The sequence below is a fragment of the Oncorhynchus gorbuscha genome, linkage group LG01 (assembly GCF_021184085.1).
Source record: "Oncorhynchus gorbuscha isolate QuinsamMale2020 ecotype Even-year linkage group LG01, OgorEven_v1.0, whole genome shotgun sequence".
Taxonomy (NCBI): Eukaryota; Metazoa; Chordata; class Actinopteri; order Salmoniformes; family Salmonidae; genus Oncorhynchus; species Oncorhynchus gorbuscha.
Genome location: NC_060173.1, coordinates 19095297 through 19118910, shown reverse-complemented (window position 1 = coordinate 19118910; position 23614 = coordinate 19095297). Strand labels below are relative to the sequence as shown.

Genomic DNA, 23614 nt, shown 5'->3' with positions numbered 1-23614 from the left:
GGGGTTCTTTATGTTTACTATATTGTAGAATAATAGTGAAGACAACAAAACTATGAAATAATATATGGAATCATGTACTAACCCCCCAAAATAAGTGTTAATTTTAACTTAAATATATTTTACATTTGAGATTCTCACAAGGTGCCACCCATTGCATTCTCTCAACCAGCTTCATGAGGTAGTCACTTGGAATGCATTTCAATTAAACAGGTGTTCCTTGTTTAAAAGTACATTTGTGGAATTTATTTTTCTTAATGCGTTTGAGCCAATCAGTTGTTTTGTGACAAGGTAGGGGGGTATACAGAAGTAAACCCTATTATGCTCAAATAAGCAAAGAGAAAGGACTGTCCATCATTACTTTAAGACGTGAAGGTCAGTCAATACGGAAAATGTCAAGAACTTTGAAAGTGCAAAAACCAACAAGTGCTATGATGAAACTGGCTCTCACGAGGACCGCCACAGGAAAGAAAGAGTTCTCTGCTACAACGGATACGTTCATTAGTTAACTGCAGCTCAGAATTACATTTATTTGGGCAGCAGAGTTCAAGTAACAGACATCAACTGTGCAGAGAAGACCATGAATCAGGCCTTATGGTGGAATTGCTGCAAAGAAACCTCTACTAAAGGACACCAATAAGAAGAGACTTGCTTGAGCCAAGAAACTCGAGCAATGGACATTAGACCGGTGGAAATCTGTCCTTTCTCGGGATTCTAAATTTGAGATTTTGTTCCAACCGCTGAGTCTGAGATGCAGAGTAGGTAAACGGATGATCTCTGCATGTGTGGTTCCCACCGTGTAGCATGGAGGTGTGATGATGCTTTGCTGTTGACTCACTGATTTATTTAGAATTCAAGGCACACTTAACCAGCATGGCTACCACAGCATTCTGCAGCAATATGCCATCCATCTGGTTCGCCCATAGTGGGATTATAATTTTTGTTGTCAACAGGACAATGACCCAACACACCTCTAGGCTGTGTAAGGGCTATTTGACCAAGGAGAGCGATGGAGTGCTGCATCAGATGACCTGGCCTCCACAATCACCCGACCTCAACCTAACTGTTTGGGATGAGTGGGACCGCAGAGTGAAGGAAAAGCAGCAAACAAGTGGTCAGCATATGTGGGAACTCCTTCAAGACGGTTGGAAAACATTCCTCATGAAGCTGGTTGAGAGAATGCCAAGAGTGCACCAAGCTGTCATCAAGACAAAGGGTGAATACTTTGAAGAATCTCAAATATAAAACATATCGATTGGTTTAACAATTTTTTGGTTACTAGATGATTTAATAGTTTTGATGTCTTCACTATTATTCTACCTTGTAGAAAATAAAGGAAACCCCTTGAATGAGTAGGTGTCCAAACTTGGCTGGTACTGTATGTTGAATTTATGAAATATAGAAGGCGATGCTTTCCAAAAGGTATGGAGGGTCAACAATCAAGGCCAGTTGCGATACAGCCCGAAATCGAACCAGGGTGTCTTTAGTTACACCTCAAGCACTGAGATACAGTACCTTAGACCGTTGCACCACTCGGGTGTGAACCATTCTGAATGAATAGGATATGCAAATCTAAATTTGGTACATAAACAAGCAAGCATAAGAACCAAAACAATTCCAGTCACTACAGCAATGTAAAACAAAAACCATAATCTCACTTAAAAATGGGAGGCAAGAAAATAGTTGTCCATGGAATTTGTTCTCAATGGGATTAAGGTCTGGGGAGTTTCCTGGCCATGGACCCATAATATCGATGTTTTGTTCCCCGAGCCACTTAGTTATAACTTTTACCTTATGGCAAGGTGCTCCATCATGCTGGAAAAGGCATTGTTCGTCACCAAACGGTTCCTGGATGGTTGGGAGAAGTTGCTCTTATAGGATGTGTTGGTACCATTCTTTATTCATGGCTGTGTTCTTAGGCAAAATCTCACTCCCTTGGCTGAGAAACAACCCCACACATGAATGGTCTCAGGATGCTTTACTGTTGGCATTCCACAGGACTGATGGTAGCGCTCACCTTATCTTCTCCGGACAAGTCTTCTCCGGACAAGCTTTTTTCCAGATGCCCCAAACAATCAGAAGGGGGATTCATCAGAGAAAATGACTTAACCCCAGTCCTCAGCAGTCCAATCCCTGTACCTTTTGCAGAATATCAGTCTGTCCCTGATGTTTTACCTGGAGAGAAGTGGCTTCTTTGCTGCCCTTCTTGACACCAGGCCATCCTCCAAAAGTCATTGCCTTGCTGTGCATGCAGATGCACTCACACCTGCCTGCTGCCATTCCTGAGCAAGCTCTGTACTGGTGGTGCCCCGATCCCGCAGCTGAATCAACTTTAGGAGACTGTCCTGGCGCTTGCTGGACTTTCTTGGGCGCCCTGAAGCCTTCTTCACAACAATTGAACCTCTCTCCTTGAAGTTCTTGATGATCTGATAAATGGTTTATTTAGGTGCAATCTTACTGGCAGCAATATCCTTGCCTGTGAAACACTTTTTGTGCAAAGCAAAGATGACGGCACATGTTTCCTTGCAGGTAACCATGGTTGACAGAAGAACAATGATTCCAAGCACCAGCCTCCTTTTGAAGCTTACAGTTTGTCATTCAAACTCAAAATCAGCATGAGGGATCTCCTGCCTCGTCAACACTCACACCTGTGTTAACAAGATAATCACTGACATGTCAGCTGGTCCTTTTGTGGCAGGGCTGAAATGCAGTGGAAATTTTTTTTTGTGATTCAGGTCATCTGCATGGCAAAGAGGGACTTGTCAATTAATTGCAATTCATCTGATCACTCTTCATAACATTCTGGAGTATATGCTAATTGCCATCATACAAACTGAGGCAGCAGACTGAAAATTAATATTTGTGTCATTCTCATAACTTTTGGCCACAACTGTAGACTATCAGACAAGCACCACCCAGAGTCTCACTGTCATCTAGGCCTATCTAACTCCAGCATCCTTCCCTTAGGACCTCTAATATTTTCCTCTGAGAATTAAGTCATTCAAACACTACGCTAAACATTCAAGAACACGTACACCTAAAATGAGCAGAAAATATATTTTTAAAACAGCCTGCATTATCAACTACATTCTGTCGTAATGGATTTGCTGATTTTGCACTGTCAAAGAATTTGTTTCATATGTGAGGTTGATCATGCTTTCCTTGTTTGACATGATCCTGTGGACGTGTGCAGTGTAGCTGTTCTCCATACTGCTCCAATAAGAAGCGGCTACCAGCTGGGTGTGTAGGGATATCATCTCAAAACAGTATAAGAAATACACAGCAACAATTGGTCGTGCAGCATAACATTACCATGAAATAGAAGTCACATTATGAACCTACTGTACAACCAGTACTTTAACATCCTGTAAATAGTACTTAACCTCTTTTGCATAACTGCCTTAATTTTGCTGGACCCCAGGAAGAGTAGCTGCTGCCTTGGCAGGAAATAATAAGAAATCATTACAAATATAAAATGTTGGTCAAAAACGTGTAAGTAAGAACATAACTTTCAAGTTGTAAACTATTAAGAGTTAAGTGAATGTGAATTGATGTCACAGGGCTTCAATTACATAAAAAAATAAAAGTAGTAGTAAAGAAAAGTAGTAAAGTAGTAAAGAGTAGTAAAGAATTAGACAAAAAGTAGCCTATTCCATCACAGACTGACCAGACTCTTCGCTACATCTGACACAGGGAAGTTATAAATCAAAAACCAACCAGCTATGAATCATCATTCCTTATGCAGATATGGGACATTAGCATGGAGAATATCATGTATTCAATCCCAATGTGGAAGGTCTGTCCAAAGGCAAATATAGGGTTAATTCATTTTAGGCTTCGACAGGTAACTGCCAAAATAATGGAAACACTTGAGTACACGAGGGAAACAAATTATACTGAAAGCAGCTGCTTCCACACAGCGGTGGTGCCGATGTTAATTACACAAATAACATCTCATCATGCTTATGTATAAAAATGCTGGGCAGGCCATTATTTTGGCTACTATGGCTATGCACCCATTTACATTGACCCAATATTTATTTAAATTGTTTTGCACTGACTCCCTTGCACACTCACTAGACTCTACACTGACAATCCATCATACAAATATTGACGCCGCACACATGCACGCACGCTGCTGCTACTGTTTATTATACAGTATATCCTGATTGCTTTTACCCCTACCCACAATTGAACACTTATGGGAGATTCTGGAGCGACGCCTGAGTCAGCGTTACTGTGAAAGCACAGGTTGGTGGTACCTTAATTGGGAAGGACGGGCTCGTGGTAATGCCTGGAGCGGAATACCATTCCATTGTACCATTCCAGACATTATTATGAGGCAACCTCCCCTCAGAAGCCTCCACTGTGTAAAAGCTTGGGTGCTTTCTTACCCTTGTACCCTCACAGGCTTGGGCTTTCTTGTACTCCTTGTGGCCGGCTCTCTTGTCCAGTTTGGTCCAGAGGGCCTTGGCCTTCCAGTTGGTGACCGTGGCTTTGAGGTTGCTGTAGAAGTTCCTGTAGTCCAGCGGGTCCAGATCCATCTGCCTGCATAAGATACTAAAGGCCTGCATAGTGCCCTTACATGTGGACGCCTGGACAAAGTTCTCAAAGAGCTGCCTGGCCTGAGCACTCCTCTCATCCTCTGTTTCACACATCTTCCGCTTTGGAGACTGTCTGGGCAGTTCCTCACTCCGGCCCCAGCCCTGACAGGCTTAGACTATGACAACTGCCATCTCAGCGGCTTCTGGAAAGGAAAATGGCATTAGATTTTATTACAGCTCCACTCCACACTCAAGACTATTGACAAAAGTAATCTAGACATTTGCTCTGTGATATGGTCTCCCCAGTAATAATGTTACATGGTAATTAATAGCACGCTTAATAAAACATGACAAATTACTTTTCTTAAAAAGTCCACAAGAATAATTTGCACCCTGTCGCTTGATTATGTTACTGGACATTTAAAAACAATATAAACAAGATGTCACATTAAAATGTATGTAATATCTCTAGCATGTTCTCAAGACACAATACAACATGCACTCCTTCATATAATATTCTCATTGTGAACCCACATTTCCACTGACCAATCACAGCGAAACAGAAGTTGAAATAGTACATCCTGTTTAAAGCACGGAGGATGCTGTTGCATAAAACATCATAAATATCCTTAATTTGCATAGCTGGAGATGTTTCAGAGCTGTCATGACAAGGCCCATTAAACAGGCACCTCACAAGTCCTCAAATGGCAGCTTCAACCGGGGCCTCCCACTCTTTCTATTCTATTCTGGTTAGAGCCAGTTTGCTCTGTTCTGTGAAGGGAGTAGTTCACAGCGTTGTACGAGATCTTCAGTTTCTCGCATGGAATAGCCTTAATTTCTCAGAACAAGAACAGACTGACGAATTCCAGAAGAAGTACTTTGTTCCTGGCCATTTTGAGCCTGTAATCGTACCCATTGATGCTCTGGATACTCAACTAGTTTAAAGGCCAGTTTTATTGCTTCTTTAATCAAGAAAACAGTTTTCAGCTGTGCTAACATGATTACAAAAGGGATTTCTAATGAACAATTAGACGTAAAATGATAAACTTGGATTAGCTAAAACAACGTGCCATTGAAACACAGATTTGATGGTTGCTGATAATGGGCCTCTGTACGCCTAGTGTAGATATTCCATAAAATAAATAAAAATCAGCTCTTTCCAGCTACAAGTCATTTACAACATTAACAATGTCTACACTGTATTTACAAATAAATTTGATGTTAATTTAAAGGACAAGAAAAACGTTTTTCAAAACAAGGACATTTCTAAGTGACCCCAAACTTTTGAATGTTAGTGTACACACATTTCAGTGCCTCCGTCTGCAGTCTCACCCATTACCTGCCCAAATAACAGAACAAGCTACGCCATTCAACTAGTCATCATTCAGTAATTCATCCTCTTCAAGTAAACATACCACCAATTTCAAGCAGCATATTGTAGGAGCATGTGCTCATGATGTATCCAAGGAAATCAATTGTGTTATTCAATGTATAATACGTCCACTCAATGACTCTGCCTGTCATGTCAATTGAAATGTACATCTGGATGGGTTAAAGGAACCATCAAAGTTCTAAAGTAGGTGAGACTGCAGTTTCCATGAAGTCTGAAACATGATGCCCTTTGATATTTGGATCAGTTGAACGGCTGTGCAGACTGCAGGAGCGCGCAACCCGAACAAGTGAGAAGTCTGGCCTCTTCTCCCCACTGCTTTTAGTGGACCAGAGGTGGTGTCACATCTCTCATACCAAATCACGTTTGGCAGATCGCAACATCTCATCTAGCAAAGGCTCTGGAACTGAAATTCAGATGCTGCTCTTCTCCAAGCTACACTGCTCTTCTCTCTGTCCGGAGTGAACCACTCATGGGATGTTTTAGCTCAGTCAAAAGATAAATCAAATCTAACTACAAGGCTTGATTGGGAATTGTCACACATTTCAACTTCGCCTCCTCTGGGGGGGTTGAATACACACAGTAACACAAACAATTCCAGGGAGTCAGAGTGGTATGGGATAGTTCACGGCCTAATCTATATTTAACCGGTTGAAGCACTGTGGGAAATTGCACAGGGAGAGTCTGGCATTATATCGCACTCACAATCTGCCTCCATTTGTAGAAACAGTTTTAAGTAGAGTAGAAAAAACTAGAACAAGACACATGAGTTTGTTGGGGGGGGAAAAAAGCCAACAGCTAGGTACACAACAACCATGTTAGCGGCTGTGTCCATGTATAGTACTTTCAGAAAGTAATCACACCTCTTGACTTTTTCCATATTTTGCTGGGTTACAGCCTAAATTTAAAATTGATTAAATTGAGATGGTGGTATTCTGTGTAGTCCAGTGACACAAAATAAGTTGCATGGACTCACTGTGTGCGCCTCCGCGCAATAGTGCTTAACATGTTTTTTTTTTTTAAGTAACTACCTCATCTTTGTTTCCCACACATACAGATAATTGTAAGGACCCTAAATCGAGCAGTGAATTTCAAACAGATTCAACCACAAAGACCAGGTAGGTTTTCCAATGACTCGCAATGGTCACATATTGATATGGGTATAAAAAAAGCAGACACTGAATATCCCTTTGAGCATGGTGAAGTTATTAATTACACAATGGATGGTGTATCAATACACTCAGTCACTACAAAGATACAGGCGTCCTTCTTAACCCAGTTGGGGGAGAGGAAGGAAACCACGCAGGGATCTCACCATGAGGCCCATGGTGACTTCAAAAAAAAGTTTGAGTTAACCTCAAGGATCGGACCATTTTCAAATGTTCACCTAAAATGACATACCCAAATCTAGCTGCCTGTAGCTCTGAACCTGAAGCAAGGATATGCATATTCTTGATTTTAAAAAATAAATTCAAATGGTATTAGTCACATGCGCAGAATACAACAGGTAGACCTCACGAGTACAAAAAAAAAATGCAGATCATAAATAAAAGTAACAAGTAATTAAAGCGCAGCAGTAAAATGACAATAGCAAGTCTATATACAGCGTCAATGTGCAGGGGTACCGGTTAGCTGAGGTAATAAGTACATGTAGGTAGAGTTAAAGTGACTATGCATAGATAACAGAGTAGCAGCAGTGTAAAAAGAGGGAGGGGGCAATGCAAATAGTCCAGGTAGCCATTTGATTAGGTGTTCCTGAGTCTTATGGCTTGGGGGGGGGGGTTAACGGTAGAAGCTGTTTAGAAGCCTCATGGACCTAGACTTGGCGCTCCGGTACCGCTTGCCATGTGGTAGCAGAGAGAACAATCTATGACTAGGGTTGCTGGAGTGTTACAATTTTTAGGGCCTTCCTCTGACACCTCATGGTACAAGAGGTCCTGGATGGCAAGAAGCTTGGCCCCTGTGATACACTGGGCCGTACGCACTACCCTCTGTAGTGCCTTGCGGTTAGAGGCCGAGCGGTTGCCATAACAGGCAGTGATGCAACCAGTGCTCTCAATAGTGCAGCTGTAGAACCTTTTGAGGATCTAAGGATCCATGCAAAATCTTTTCAGTCTCCTGAGGGGGAATAGGTTTTGTCGTACCCTCTTCACGACTGTCTTGGTGTTTGGACCATGTTAGTTTGTTGGTGATGTGGACACCAATAACTTGAAGCACAACCTACTTCACTGCAGCCTTGTCGATAAAATGGTGGCATGCTCGGCCCTCTTTTTCCTGTAGTCCACAATCATCTCCTTTGTCTTGATCGCATTGAGGGAGAGGTTGTTGTCCTGGCACCATATGGCCAGGTCTCTGACCTGCTCCCTATAGGCTGTCTCATCGTTGATCAGGTCTACCACTGTTGTGTCATCGGCAAACTTGATGATGGTGTTGTGCAGTCATGAGTGAACATGGAGTACAGGAGGGGACTTAGCACGCACCCAAGGCCCCCTGGTTGAGGATCAGCGTGGCGGATGTGTTGTTACCTACCCTTACCACCCGGGGGCAGCCTGTCAGGAAGTCCAGGATCCAGTTGCAGAGGGAGGTGTTTAGTCCCAGGGTACACAGCTTAGTGATGAGCTTTGAGGGTACTATGAGCTGAAGTCAATGAATTCCTTTTGTCCATGTGGGAAAGGGCAGTGTGGAGTGCAACAGAGATTGCATCATCTATGGATCTGTTTGGGCGGTATGCAAATTGGAGTGGGTCTAGTGTTTGTGATAATGGTGTTGATGTGAGCCATTACCAACCTTTCAAAGCACTTCACTTCATGTAGAGATGCGAGTGCTACGGGTCTGTGTTCATTTAGGCAGGTTGCCTTAGTGTTCTTGGGCACAGGGACTATAGTGGTCTGCTTGAAACATGTTGGTATTACAGACTCAATCAGGGACATGTTGAAAATGTCAGTGAAGACAACTGCCAGTTGGTCAGCACATGCCCGGAGCACGGAGCCGGTCTTACGTCGGCTACGGAGAGCATGATCACACAGTCGTCCGGAACTGCTGGTGCTCTCATGCATGTTTCAGTGTTATTTGCCTCGAACGAGCAAAGAAGTAGTTTAGCTCTTCTGGGAAGGCTTGTGTCACTGGGCAGCTCTCGGCTGTGATCCCTATGTAGTCTAATGGTTTGCAAGTCCTGCCACACATTATTTGATCTTAGTCCTGTACTGACGCTTCTACTGTTTGATGGTTCGGAGGGCATAGCATCGGAGGAATCCCGGAACATATTCCTTCTGTGCTAACAAAACAGTCCTGTAGCTTAGCTTCCGCTTCATCTGACCACTTTTTGTAATTGATCAAGTCACTGGTGTTTCCTGCTTTAATTTTAGCTTGTAAGCAGGAATCAGGAGGATAGAATTATGGCCAGATTTTCCAAATGGAGTGTGAGCTTTGTATGAGTCTCTGTGTGTGGAGTAAAGGTGGTCCAGAATCCCTGGCGACTAGGAGTGCCGCCTCTGGATGAGCGTTTTCCTGTTTGCGTATGGCGGAATACAGCTCATTCAATGCTGTCGTAATGCCAGCCTCTGACTGTGGTGGTATGTAAACAGCTATGAAAAATACAGATAAAATTCTCTAGGTAGGTAGTGTGGTCTACAGTTTCTCATGAGATACAATTGCGCGAGACTTCCTTAGATATCGTGCACCAGCTACAATTGCGCGAGACTTCCTTAGATATCGTGCACCAGCTGTAATTCACAAAAATACATAGTCCGCCGCCCCTCGTCTTACCAGACGTCGCTGTTCCTGCCGATAGTGTTGATCGTGTCGTCGTTCAGCCACGACTCTGTGAAGCATAAGTTTTTACAGTTTTGAATGTCCAGTTGGTTGGTTTATTTACTTATTTTTGTACATAATGTTGCCACTACCGTCTCTTATGACCGAAAATAACTTCTGGACATAAGGACTGCGATTACTCACCACAGACTGGCAGAATCCAGTCTGACAAAAAAGATATACTGCTTTCTCAGGAACAGGCCCAGATCAAATCAAATCAAATTTATTTATATAGCCCTTCGTACATCAGCTGATATCTCAAAGTGCTGTACAGAAACCCAGCCTAAAACCCCAAACAGCAAACAATGCAGGTGTAAAAGCACGGTGGCTAGGAAAAACTCCCCAGATCCCCATGATTTGTGTGAAGAGGTGGATTTTAAAAAATGGGACAGAGGGTGGGCTGGCTTCTGAGAATTCATAGGCGAACGCATAAACCCCCACTTACTTTCATTCTGCTAGCAAATGTGCAATCTTTGGACAATAAAATCGATGACCTACGCGGAAGAAACTACAAAAGAACACAATCGAGTGGGGACACGTAAAATGTCTGCCTTCTCCAGCTCCATCTTAAGTTTATGGAAATGTGAAATGAATGTAGGAGAATATAACACATTAGATCTGATAAAAGATAATACAAAAGAAACAACTTTGTTTGTACCATCATTGAAAACACAAAAGAGCCATAATGTATTGTTTTAGGCTAGGCACAATTTGGGCCACTAGATGTCAGCAGTGTATGTGCAGTTTTAGACTGATCCAATGAATCATTGTTTTCTGTTCAAAATTGTTGTATAAAGACTGCCCAAATGTGCCTAATTGGTTTACTAATAACTTTAAGTTCATAACTGTGCACTCTCCTCAAACAATAGCATGGTTTTATTTCACTGTAAATTGGACAGTGCAGTTAAATTAACAAGAATTTAAGCTTTCTGCCAATATCAGATATGTCTACGTCCCGGGAAATGTTCTTGTTACTTACAACCTCATGCTAATCGCATTAGCCTACGTTAGCTCAACCATCCCAAAGGGGACCCACCAATCCTGTGGCAGTTTTAATGGCTGTGATAGGAGAAAACTGACAGACAAGCGAACATTGTAGTTGCTCCACAATACTAACCTAAATTACAGAATGAAAAAGGAAGCCTTTACAGAATACAAATACTACAAAACATACCTCCATTTAGAAATAAGATACTAAAGTAAATCTGAAAAACAATCTGGCAAAGAAATTAGCTTTATGTCCTGAATACAAAAGGTGTTATGTTTGGGCCAAATCCAATATGTTATGAATTTGCCTGTCATCGGGAAGGACGAGGGAGTTAAGGATACAAATAAAAAGAGAAGAGCAAAGCACAGGCAAGATCTAGAGAGAGGAAAACCTGGTTCAGTCTACTTTCCAGACACTGGGAGACAAATTCACCTCTCAGCAGGACAATAACCTAAAATACAAGACCAAATATACACTTGAGTTCACAACATTGAATGTTCCTGAGTGGCCTAGTCACTTTTGAATTAAATCTGCTTGAAAATCTGTGGCAAGACTTGAAAACGGCTGTCTATCTATGATCAAGAACTAACTTGAAGAATATCAAAATATATATGCGTTTTAAATGGACAAACATTGCACAATCCAGGGGTGGAAAGCTCCTAACAGACTCACCCAGAAATACCATTGGCAGCAATTACAGCTAACATGTATTGAGTCAGGGGTGTGAATACTTATGTAAATGAGATATGTATTTAATTTAATTGCAAAAGTCTAAAAACATGTTCTTTGTCATTATGTGGTATTGTGTAGAAGGGTGACAACTTTTTATTCATGCTATAACACAAACATCTATTGTAAGTCAATGGGTATGAAGACTTTCTGAAGGCACTGTAGGTTACCTGGACATAGCCTGAGATAAGGAAAGAGCATACAGCAGTGGGGGCTGCTGAGGGGATGACAGTTCATAATAAATGACTGGAAGAGTCATTAGAGTCAAACATGTGGTTGATACCATTCCATTGACTCCCTTCCAGCCATTACTATGAGCTTTCCTCCCGTCAGTAGCCTCCACTGGTATACAGGTAGAGCTAACCAAGGAGTATAATGTCTGTCAAAGCACAGACAAGACATGGTTATTGGTTACAGCAGCTAGATAGGAGTTGGTTTTTGCAACAGCCAGGCTGTAACTTAACGTTAAAAATCATCCTGCTTTTCAAATGTGTTAACATCCTTTACCTCAGCTGAGAGTTGGAGTAGCCAGGGCAATTTGGAACAAGGAAAGTGTTCTGTTCATATATCCTCCGTCAGCATATGATAAAAGTAAGGCTGTGAATTTCAACATATGCTCTTGCTTAAAGACCTTTTAAGGAAGTGTGTTTGATCACTGATAAAGGTTTGTTATTCTGACAATGTAGGTTAACCCACAAAAGCACATCCAGTACAGTACATCCAACCGGCCACACAACCACAGACGGCGTAGTGTGGGCGACCGGTTTGCTGATGTCAATGTTGTGAACAGCGTGCCCCATGGCGGCGGTGGGATTATGGTATGGGCAGGCTTAAGCTATGGACAATGAACACCATTGCATTTTCATTTGAATGCACAGAGACACCATGAGGAGATCCTGAGGCCCATTGTCATCCCATTTATCCGCTGCCATCACCTCATGTTTCCGCATAATGCACGGCCCATGTCACAGGGATCTGTGCACAATTCCAGGAAGCTGGAAATGTCCCAGTTATTCCATGGCCTGCATACTCAGACCTATTGAGCATGTTTGGGATGCTCTGGATCGACAGAGTTCCAGTTCCCACCAATATCCAGCAACTTTGCACAGCTATTAGGGCACTAATTTATTTATTTCAACGGGCTGGTTTTCTGACTTGTTTTTTGTATTTGACCAAGATGCATATCTGTATGAACTGTAACTCATTTATTTATTTCAATTGACTGATTTCCTTATATGAACTGTAACTCAGTAAAGTCTACGAAATTGTTGCATTTTTATCTACCAAAGAAGAGCCGACAAGTGCCTGGGCAGAGACTGAGCCAGGGACAACTTGGGAAAAACACTTCAAAAGACTTGGCTCACTGGCTCTGAGCACCAAGCAAAGAGACTTCTCCCTAGACCACTACAACCTGTTTAAACCAATCTCTTTACAGTACAGGCAATGGGAATTTCATAATACAGTCTAGAGCTCATAGGACATTCTACTTCCGTGGGGAAAATCCCAAGTCTCACACAAAGCATTTAGGCGTGTCAGAGTAGTGGTGTGGTGAAAGGGAATTCAAAGTGGTTGGCTGGTGACATGCAGGTTTTAATATGATGCTAAGTAACTCCAGCACACTCAGTTTCCTCCCAGGCAGGAAACATCCCCTGGAGGAATGTCAGAGATATGAAATATGGACCTGCTGCAGGATAGACAGGATAATTTGTAATGGAGAAAGAAGAAACAGAGAATGCCCTTTATGAAATATAATTATATTAGTCAGGTCAGTTGTTCCTTTCCTCCAGTCAGGAAAGGGACATAAGCTAACTTGAAAAAGAGCATTCCAGACATATCTATGAAGTCAAATAACATTCAAACTTAGATTCACTATAGTCATACTCCTAGTTTATTAGCATTTACTACAGATTCCACATCATATAAAACATCCTACTTGACATGAACTCCAGTCTGTCTGCCCAATGGACGGTTTCATATGTTAGCCTTAATGACCGGGAGTATGTAGGTCATGCCATTACCACACAGGCCGTAATGACATCTCTGGAGTACCATCGAGAGACCAAATCTATGCACATCAAACAAGATAAACACCCACACCCATCCTTGGCAGGATAAGCTATAAACTAGCGATGAAGCAATCACATACTTGCTATTCCCTTGGCTTAAAGACGACATGGTCAATACCACATCTGCAGTGGCCATACAGCATTTACTGCGATATGGCCTCTGCAGAAGTCAAGGCTTCACTGAGCTGTTGTGAAGGAAGTGAGTTTATATAGGACCTTCCGCCCCCGCCTACAGTCAACGAAACATGTCAATGCAGAGCTACACTTAGTCATCCGCATTTTTACAAAGTTTGAGCAGTGCGGAGCTCAATTTGCCCTCGAGAGCTTCGCAATTGCGTCACACCTTCCATACGAAGCCTCCGACCACATTTTCGGCTCAAGTATAAAATGTACTTTTACTGGAATAGACACACATTCATGTAATAAGGCAAAGCGTTAACAGGTGCTTAAGACCGCTACCAACCGCTAGGGTGGAAAATGAAATATGTGAGGGGAGAAATGGTGCGAGGGCTGGTAGAGAAGGACCAATTATATTGGTAATTACTGCACAGTGCAAAGACATCCAGGAAGGAATTCTTGCTTTCAGATAATGGCGATTCCACAGTAACGAAATTAGGCTGAGACTCAGATTTTTTTCTTAAATGGGGAAAATCTATCAAAATTTAATAAACCATAGATCGGTCTACTTTGAACAATTTACACAGAAAATTAAATAAAAACATTTACTGGAAAAACTGTGCAGATGCAAAGTTCGGTAACAGAATGACAGTAGAATATACCTCAGTGTTATTCGGTTACCAACTTTGGCATTTGCCCAGTTATGACCACATGCCAAAACTTCACCATCACTGTACCTTCAACACTCCACAATATATACATATTTCAACAAACATCAATTACCTCAACGGTAGATCTATTGCATTATTAAAACTGCATCAAAGAGCTCTGCAGTGTATTCACACATACCAATGATAGACCAAAGTAACAGAAGTGTAAACTGACTGAGAACCTGACCAAGACTGCAAGCTCAGGTGTCAATAAACAGGCAGATAAGGGAATAGACTCAGGGTGGAAGCCAATCATATTGGGAGTAATAAGAGCGTAATGCAGTGCTTTGTAAAATACAATCCTACAAAAGTCTCCCAATAAAAACACAAGCAATCACAGTGATAATAGTATAAAAGGAAAAGTCTGTCTCCCGCTCACATGCTTCTGTCTCAGTCAAACTTCACAGAGAATAGATTGGCCTTAAATCATCTGACGGAAACCCATCCGGTTTGTGAGTGACACCACGAGCTCCTGATGTATTTTTGTCCTGCCTCTGGGCTGATATGCAGGCCCAGACCTTATAAGTCTGACTTACTCTAGTAGTGACAGAGCTTGGGTAACATTTTTTACATGGGCAACAAGGGTGAGATAATGAAAAGCTCACATTAAAAGCTAAAAGATTAAAGTCACGACCATAACAATGGGATTGAGGTCCTTATAGAAAAATGCTTTGGCCATTGAGAGGGTTTAGGATTAAAGTCACGTTGACAGGAACGACAGCCAGGGACTTGGTAAACATGGGGCATATTGGTGCAGCCAGAGCCAGGTTTGTTTTTAAACAGCCATGTTCCCAGGAAATCTTAAACCAAATGTGACAAATACATTCATATAATGTTTCACACTTTGAATTCTAGCCTCTATAAAATGAATAAGTAGTGCAAAGATGTCTCAACACGCCTTTAAGTTGGTAATAGTCAGAGGAAAATAACCATTTGGTAGGGATTTGTCTAACGACCTTTCACTCATACTTAAAGCTGCAATACGCAACTTTTTGGGCAACCCACCAAATTCACATAGAAATGTGATTTACAAATTTGTCATTCACATTGAAAGCAAGTCTAAGTGGTAGATCAGTTTAATTTCTATGCTTTCTGTTCTTAAACATTGTTCTTGCATCTTACTTTTGTTCACCAGCTTCAAACAGCTGAAAATACAATATTTTTGGTTAAAGAAACGTTCTCACTGCTTGTTTTGTCAAAATAGCCAAATTTTAGCATCCAAGAATTGACAGCCATTTCTGCATATGGCACCTTTAAGCTCCTTGTGCCAATTGTTTTTCTAGTGGTCGTTTACAGAACGCATGTTTTGAAAGGGGCTTTTCAGTTCTGACAAGAACAATATACAGATATTTTACAAAATAATGGCAACACTTGCGTAGATGAGCGATACAAAGTACATTGAAAGCAAGTGCTTCCACACAGGTGTGGTTCCTGAGTTGATGAAGCGCTTAACATCCGATCAGGCTTATGGTGAGCGAGTAAATTAGCAAGTGCATTGGCGATGTCATACCCACAGCAACTATTAAAACATTCCCAAACCAGAAACCGTGGATTGATGGCAGCATTCGCGGAAAACTGAAAGAGCGAACCACTGCTTTTAACCAGGGCAAGGTGACCGGAAACATGACCGAATACAAACAGTGTAGCTATTGTCTCCGCAAGGCAATCAAACAAGCTAAGCGTCAGTATAGAGACAAAGTAGAGTCGCAATTCAATGGCTCAGACACAAGAGGTATGTGGCAGAGTCTACAGTCAAATCATAGATTACAAAAAGAAAACCAGCCCCGTCGAGGACCAGGATGTCTTGCTCCCCAGACTAAACAACTTCATTGCTCGCTTTGAGGACAATACAGTGCCATTGACACGGCCCGCTACCAAAACCTGCGTACTCTCCTTCACTGCAGCCGACGTGAGTAAAACATTTGAACGTGTTAACCCTCGCAAGGCTGCAGGCCCAGACGGCATCCCCATCCGCGTCCTCAAAGCATGCACAGACCAGCTGGCTGGCGTGTTTACAGACATATTCAATCAATCTTTATCCCAGTCTGCTGTTCCCACATGCTTCAAGAGGGCCACCATTGTTCCTGTTCCCAAGAAAGCTAAGGTAACTGAGCTAAACGACTACCGCCCCGTAGCACTCAATTCAGTAATCATGAAGTGCTTTGAGAGACTAATCAAGGACCATATCATCTCCACCCTACCAGACACCCTATACCCACGCCAATTTGCTTATCGCCCCAATAAGTCCACAGACGACACAATCGCAACCACAATGCCCTAACCCATCTGGACAAGAGGAATACCTATGTGTACATCGACTACAGCTCAGCATTTAACACCATAGTACCTTCCAAACTCATCATTAAGCTTGAGACCCTGGGTCTCGACCCCGCCCTGTGCAACTGGGTACTGAACTTCCTGACGGACCGCCCCCGGTGGTGAGGGTAGGTAACGACATCTCCACCCCACTGATCCTCAACACTGGGGCCCCACGAGGGTGCGTTCTGAGCCCTCTCCTGTACTCCCAGTTCACCCACGACTGCGTGGCCATGCACACCTCCAACTCAATCATCAAGTTCGCAGACGACACTACAGTGGTAGGCTTGATTACCAACAACGACGAGACGGCCTACAGGGAGGAGGCGAGGGCCCTCGGAGTGTGGTGTCAGGAAAATAACCTCATACTCAACGTCAACAAAACAAAGGAGATGATTGTGGACTTCAGGAAACAGCAGAGGGAACACCCCCCTATCCACATCGATGGAACAGTAGGAGAGGGTAGTAAGTTCTAAGTTCCTTGGCATACACATCACAGACAAACTGAATTGGCTTGTCACCAAAAGCACTCAAACTTTTACAGATGCACAATCGAGAGCATCCTATCGGGCTGTATCACCGCATGGTACGGCAACTGCTCTAACCAACAACCGTAAGGCTCTCCAGAGGGTAGTGAGGTCTGCACAACGCATCACCAGGGACAAACTACCTGCCCTCCAGTTCACCTACACCACCCAATGTCACAGGAAGGTCATAAAGATCATCAAGGACAACAACCACCCGAGCCACTGCCTGTTCACCCAGCTATCATCCAGAAGGGAAGGTCAGTACAGGTGCATCAAAGCAGGGTCCAAGAGACTGAAAAACAGCTTCTATCTCAAGGCCATCTGACTGTTAAACAGCCATCACTAATATTGAGTGGCTGCTGCCAACATACTGACTCATCTCTAGACACTTTAATATGGGAAAATTGATGTATCACTCGCCACTTTAAACAATGCCACTTTATATAATGTTTACATACCCTACATTACTCTTATATGTATATACTGTACACTATACCATCTACTGCATCTTGCCTATGCCTTACTGTATCACCACTCATTCATATATCTTTATGTACAGATTCTTGATCCCTTTACACGTGTGTATAAGGTAGTTGTTGTGAATTGTTAGGTTAGATTACTTGTTGGTTATTACTGCATTGTCGGAACTAGAAGCACAAGCATTTCGCTACACTCGCATTAACATCTGCTAACCATGTGTATGTGACATCCACCACATCAACAAAACATCAAATTATGGAGTTTAGCTTGGAAGAAAAAGGTATCACATCCCGCTAATAGAGTTCCAGACACTTGTAGAATCTATGCCAAGGTGCATTGAAGCGTTTCTGGCTCGTGGTGGCCCAGGCCCTATTAAGACACTAAGTTGGTGTTTATTTTGGCAGTTACCTGTACATTGCTGAACTGAACCCTCACCCAAATTGAACACCCTTGCAAAATGTGCATTCACATGAATGAACACAAACGGCTCATAATGACCTGAAAGGGACAAAGTCACTAACTTCTTTCTGACTGAGTTTAGGTGTAGTTTGTTAAATCCATCTGAATTATATGACAGGTCCAGAGGCACCTGCTCCACTCACCTCTGATCTGTTGATGGGAGGTAGGCCAATTACCACCATTTCCCTAACAAATCATATACTAGTATTTAAATCAGACAGAGCCAAAGTCATCCCTCAAGACAGCCTTGGTTACAGCGTGAACAACTTGATAATTGCGTACATTAATTTCTACAGCCTGTTGAATACGTTTTTTCAAAGCAAATTGATGACTAAAAGGCTTTTTGAATCGTTAAAATAGTCTCAAATAATCTGATATGTACCATATAAACACACTTGACTTTCCAACAGTGCAGGGTTGTAAAATATGGAGCATGATGTTTTTCAACTTGGACGGTGTAACCAAACACGATTATACCGTATTCAGAACCCGATAGCATCTCTTAAATAATTGTATAAATATTTTAGTGGCACACGTTGAACAGAAATAATACGAGCTAAAAATGGAATAGAATATACAGGCAATTTGTTTAGTGTTAAAAGATCACCAGAATACAACGGAATTTTAGATAACATTCCAGTTATTCGGACAGAGGTAGTCTACATTCACGATGAAATGAGAAAGAAGCTGTCAGTCACTTACATCTGTGTGTGAATTGAAACTAACTTTAAAATGACAGCTGTCCCAATAAAGACGCCTTGCTTTATCCAGAAAACACTTTCCTCCAGGCGTTACAAATGTCCACCGAGCAATTAACAACAAGGTATCCAACTTCTAGCTCAGTCTGTTGACTACTGAAATGTACTCAAGTTGTAGCCTTCAAAAGGGAGCTGTAGATAATGACCAATGACTATTTGATAATGCCCAACAAATCTTTAAAAGGCGGTACTTCAGTGTAATAGCGTCCAATGGGAATCTGTACTTGGGGGAAACGCGAGCGTAAATGAATGCATCAATTAAACCAAATGGGAAGGTGGTATTTACCGAATTTAAAAAATAAAAAATTTTAAACCTGTATTTAACTAGGCAAGTCAGTTAAGAACAAATTCTTATTTACAATGACGGTCTACATACGACTGGGTAAAATCTACTTGACCGCCCTTCCAACTCATAATTACTATTGTGAAACTCGTCAATCATCACTGACCTACGACTTCTCTGACATGCTGACCTCTAACGTAACCTAGTATTGAAATTACCTCGATAACGGCATTTCGGAAGTTGAATGTAACAACAAAACACTATTTATAAAAAGCTATGTATTAACATGTTTTTTTAACACTATACTTTGTTTACAAGCATGATAGCTGTATGTTTAGTTTATCGTTGATGCAGCTTGTTGGCCATTAGCCAATCTTTGTTTCTCAACGAATGCCTGAATGCCTCCAACTGCTATATACGACTTCACAACTGGTAATTTACACCATCCCACTTGGTTGTGAACGCAGTATTATTGCCAGACGAGTCCTGGGACCAACTGTCAGCAACTTTTTCCAATATAGACTGTAGAATTGCCAAGGGACACAAACTGTTTTATTTTTACACAGTTCACTTTTAAGAATTTTAGCAATTGCGTTAACTTTTGTCTAAATGGTAGCACAGTAGATGACATGGCACGCAACCATTGGTTGATGCATGCAACGTCTGCGCAGGGGAACACCCCCAACAGATGTTCAAGGCATCACATCCGGGCGTGATTGGGAGTCCCATAGGGCGGCGCACAATTGTCCCAGCGTCGTCCAGGTGAGGCCGTCATTGTAAATAAGAATTTGTTATTTACTGACTTGCCTAGTTAAATAAAGGTTAAAAATAAAGGTGACCAATGCCTTTTAATAAAGTGTGTTGGAGTTTTTACTTATCCAACTTGTGTCTACATGTCTGACTGCATGATGTTTAAAGAAATCATATGACCAAAGGTCATGTAGTTTTGACTGCAAGTTTCTGCAGTTGCTCTTCGCCAACTTCATCCTGCCTGCATCGTGGAAGGCTCTATTGTCAACTAATCATTAGGGCGTTTTTGTAGGACCCACCCCACAAGAATGTGACCAAAGACATGACTGGAACAGGAAGCAACTGCATGTTTGCCTATATACAAAATAATGCAATATTTGAGTCTCCCGCTCAGTAATTGATTGTAGAATGAACACATGATTTCAGTTTGTGAGTGTGTGATACGGGAGTTGGAGCCATGTTTATTTTGGAATTGTAAAGATTTTTAAAAATAAATAATGGCAACACTGCCATGTTGAACATCTCTTTCCAAAATCTTGAGCATTAATAAGGAGTTGATCCCCCTTTGCTGCTATAACAGCCTCCACTCTTCTGGGAAGGCTTTCCACTAGATGTTGGAACATTTCTGCAGGGTCTTGCTTCTATTCAGCCACAAGAATATTGGGAAATGATGTTGAGCGATTAGACCTGGCTCGCAGTCAGCGGTCCAATTCATCCCAAAGGTGTTCGATGGGGTTGAGGTCAGGTCTCTGTGCTGGCCAGTCAAGTTCTTCCAAACCGATCTCAACAAACCCTTTCTGTATGGACCTCACTTTATGCATGGGGGCATTGTCATGCTGGAACAGGAAAGGGCCTTCTCCAACTGTTGCCACAAAGTTGGAAGCATAGAATCGTCTAGAATGTCATTGCATGCTGTAGCGTTAAGATTTCCCTTCACTGGAACTAAGGTGCCTAGCACACCATGGAAAACAGCCCCAGACCATTATTCCTTCCATACCAAACTTTACCGTTGGCACTATGCATCGGAGTAGGTAGCATTCTCCTGGTATCTGCCAAACCAAGATTTGTCCGTCTTGACTGCCAGATGGTGAAGCGTGATTTATCACTCCAGAGAACACGTTTCCACTGCTAAAGAGTCCAATGGTGTTGAGCTTTACACCACTCCAGCCGATGCTTGGCATTAAGCATGGTGATCTTAGGCTTGTGTGTGTTTGCTCGGCCATGGAAACCCATTTTATGAAGCTCCAGATGAACAGTTTTTGTGCTGACGTTGCATCCAGAGTCAGATTAGGACTCGGTAGTGAGGACAGATTCTTTTTATGTGCTACACAGCTCAGCGGTCCTGTTCTGTGAGTTTGTGTGAACTACCACTTAGCAGCTGAGCTGTTATTGCTCCTAGACATTTCCATTTCACAATAACAGCTCTAGCAGGGCAGAAATTTGACGAACTGACTTGTTGGAAAGGTGGCATCCTATGACAGTGTCACACTGAATGTCACTGAGCTCCAAAAAACATTCTACTGCCAATTTTTGGCTATGGAGATTGCATGGCAGTATGCTCAATTTTGTACACCTGTCAGCAACAGGTGTGGGTGAAATATCAGAATATGTGGTCATAGGACACATTGCCATTGGGAATGGTCACATATTCTGGTGCTAATTGAAACTTCTACCCAATTTCAGTTTTCAGTATGATCAGAGCTGGAATATACAGTACCAGTCAAAAGTTAGGACACCTACTCATTCAAGGGTTTTTCTTTCTTCTTACTATTTTCTACATTGTAGAATAATAGTGAATACATCAAAACAATGAAATAACACATATGGAATCATGTAGTAACCAAAAAAGTGTAACCAAAAAACAAATCTAAATATATTTGAGATTCTTCAAAGTTGCCATCATTTGCCTTGATGACAGCTTTGCACACTATAGGCATTCTCTCAAACCAGCTTCATGAGGTAGTAAATACTGAATGCCAAGAGTGTGCAAAGGGTGGCTACTATGAAGAATCTAAAATACAAAACATATTTGTTTAACACCTTTTTGGTTACTACAGTACATGATTCCATACGTGTTATTTCATCATTTTGATGTCTTCACTATTATTCTACAATGTAGAAAATAGTAAAATAAAGAAAAACCCTTGTGTCCAAACTTTTGGCTGGTACTGTAAATGTTTGAGGACCAGGTTTGTTTTTTTCTGGATTCCATTAGAATGACAATGGCAGAGAAAGGGACAGAGCAACAACTCTTACAATTCCAAATATTTAATCCTGCAAGATACTTAATTATACAGTATAACTACTTTTTTTTTGTCAAAGCAAAGATGCATACATTTGTTTTGCTTGTGCTACATCTACAGTATATCGGTGTAAGGGTTTTCTGGTGAAAGAGAAGCGGACCAAAAAGCAGCATGGTGGTTATTCATGTTCTTTAATTTATAAAGAAACTACACATGAGATAACTAACAAAAACCGTGAGAAACCCTAAACCAGTCCTATCTGGTGCAATCACAGAGACAGGAACAATCACCCACAAACACACAGTGAAACCCAGGCTACCTAAGTATGATTCTCAATCAGAGACAACTAATGACACCTGCCTCTGATTGAGAACCATACTAGGCTGAAACATAGAAATACCCAAAACATAGAAAAACAAACATAGACTGCCCACCCAACTCACACCCTGACCATACTAACTAAATACAAAAACACAGGAAATAAAGGTCAGAACGTGACAATCGGTCTATATTGGTATGCTAATACTAGAAAATGCCCAGTACACTACTATTGTGAATATTTTGTTATAAATACATTTTTTAAATTCATATTTTTCATGGGGTGCTGCAGCACCCTCACCACCCCTACTTCCCGCGGCTATGTTTGAAATCATGATTTGTCCAAATAACCATGGACGAAAAATCCAAGCACCGGAACTATTTCTGCTAGTTAGCTATCAGTGTCCATAGTATAAAGACAGTTATAAACTGGGTGGTTTGAGCCCTGAAGGCTGATTGGCTGTCAGCCTTGGTACATCAAACCGTATACCACGGGTACGACAAAACATTTATTTTTACTGCTCTAATTACATTGGTAACCAGTTTATAATAGCAATAACGTACCTCAGGGGTTTGTGATATATTTCACTCTGCGTTGGACACAGCCCTGTCATGCATATGAACAGTCCTTAGCCGTGATATATTGGCCATATACCACACCCACTTCTGCCTTATTGCTTAAATCTACGGTACCATTTATGTTTACTTGTCTGCCCATGAGAGATTAGGAAAGACATAACACAAACACACACTCAAAGAGGGCTGGGCACTCCTCCACATTGCATGATGGTTTATTTGCCCAGTGACAGCTGTCCACTTGGAGGGCTTGAGTTCCAGAGACATATCAACTTCTCCTTCTCACACAATCATGGGTAGTATATGGGGCTTTGGTGATAAAACGGATGGCACTGTGATAGACTACATCCAGTTTGCTGAGTAGAGTGTTGGAGGCTATTTTGTAAATGTCTTGATCACAGCTACAGCGTCATTGCACAAAATGGTACGCAGCACCATCTGGATATGTGTGCAAAAAAGTTTAACATTCATCTTCTGCTACCATTTCTGTCAAGCCGTCTACACATACAGTTTGATGCGTACGTTCGATAAATCCAACACATGCACCACAGAG

General features: G+C 41.9%; 1 protein-coding gene across 6 annotated transcripts in view; it reads right to left on the bottom strand.

Annotated features, from left to right (window-relative positions):
• Positions 1-23614, bottom strand: part of LOC124034241 (protein-methionine sulfoxide oxidase mical2b-like) — a 112786-nt gene that overhangs the window by 88044 nt on the left and 1128 nt on the right. For 3 of the 6 annotated variants that reach the window (XR_006838543.1, XM_046347175.1, XM_046347189.1), the window contains exons 1-2: positions 18836-19062; positions 4392-4744 (exon numbers count right to left, since the gene is read on the bottom strand). Coding sequence is in view for 5 of the 6 variants with exons in the window: in XM_046347175.1 (XP_046203131.1) it covers positions 4392-4655 (264 nt within the window). In the remaining variant the exon portion in view is untranslated. Of the gene's footprint in view, positions 1-4391; positions 4745-18835; positions 19063-23614 lie in introns of those variants that run through there. The other 3 variants (XM_046347147.1, XM_046347164.1, XM_046347155.1) reach the window with 2 other exon arrangements.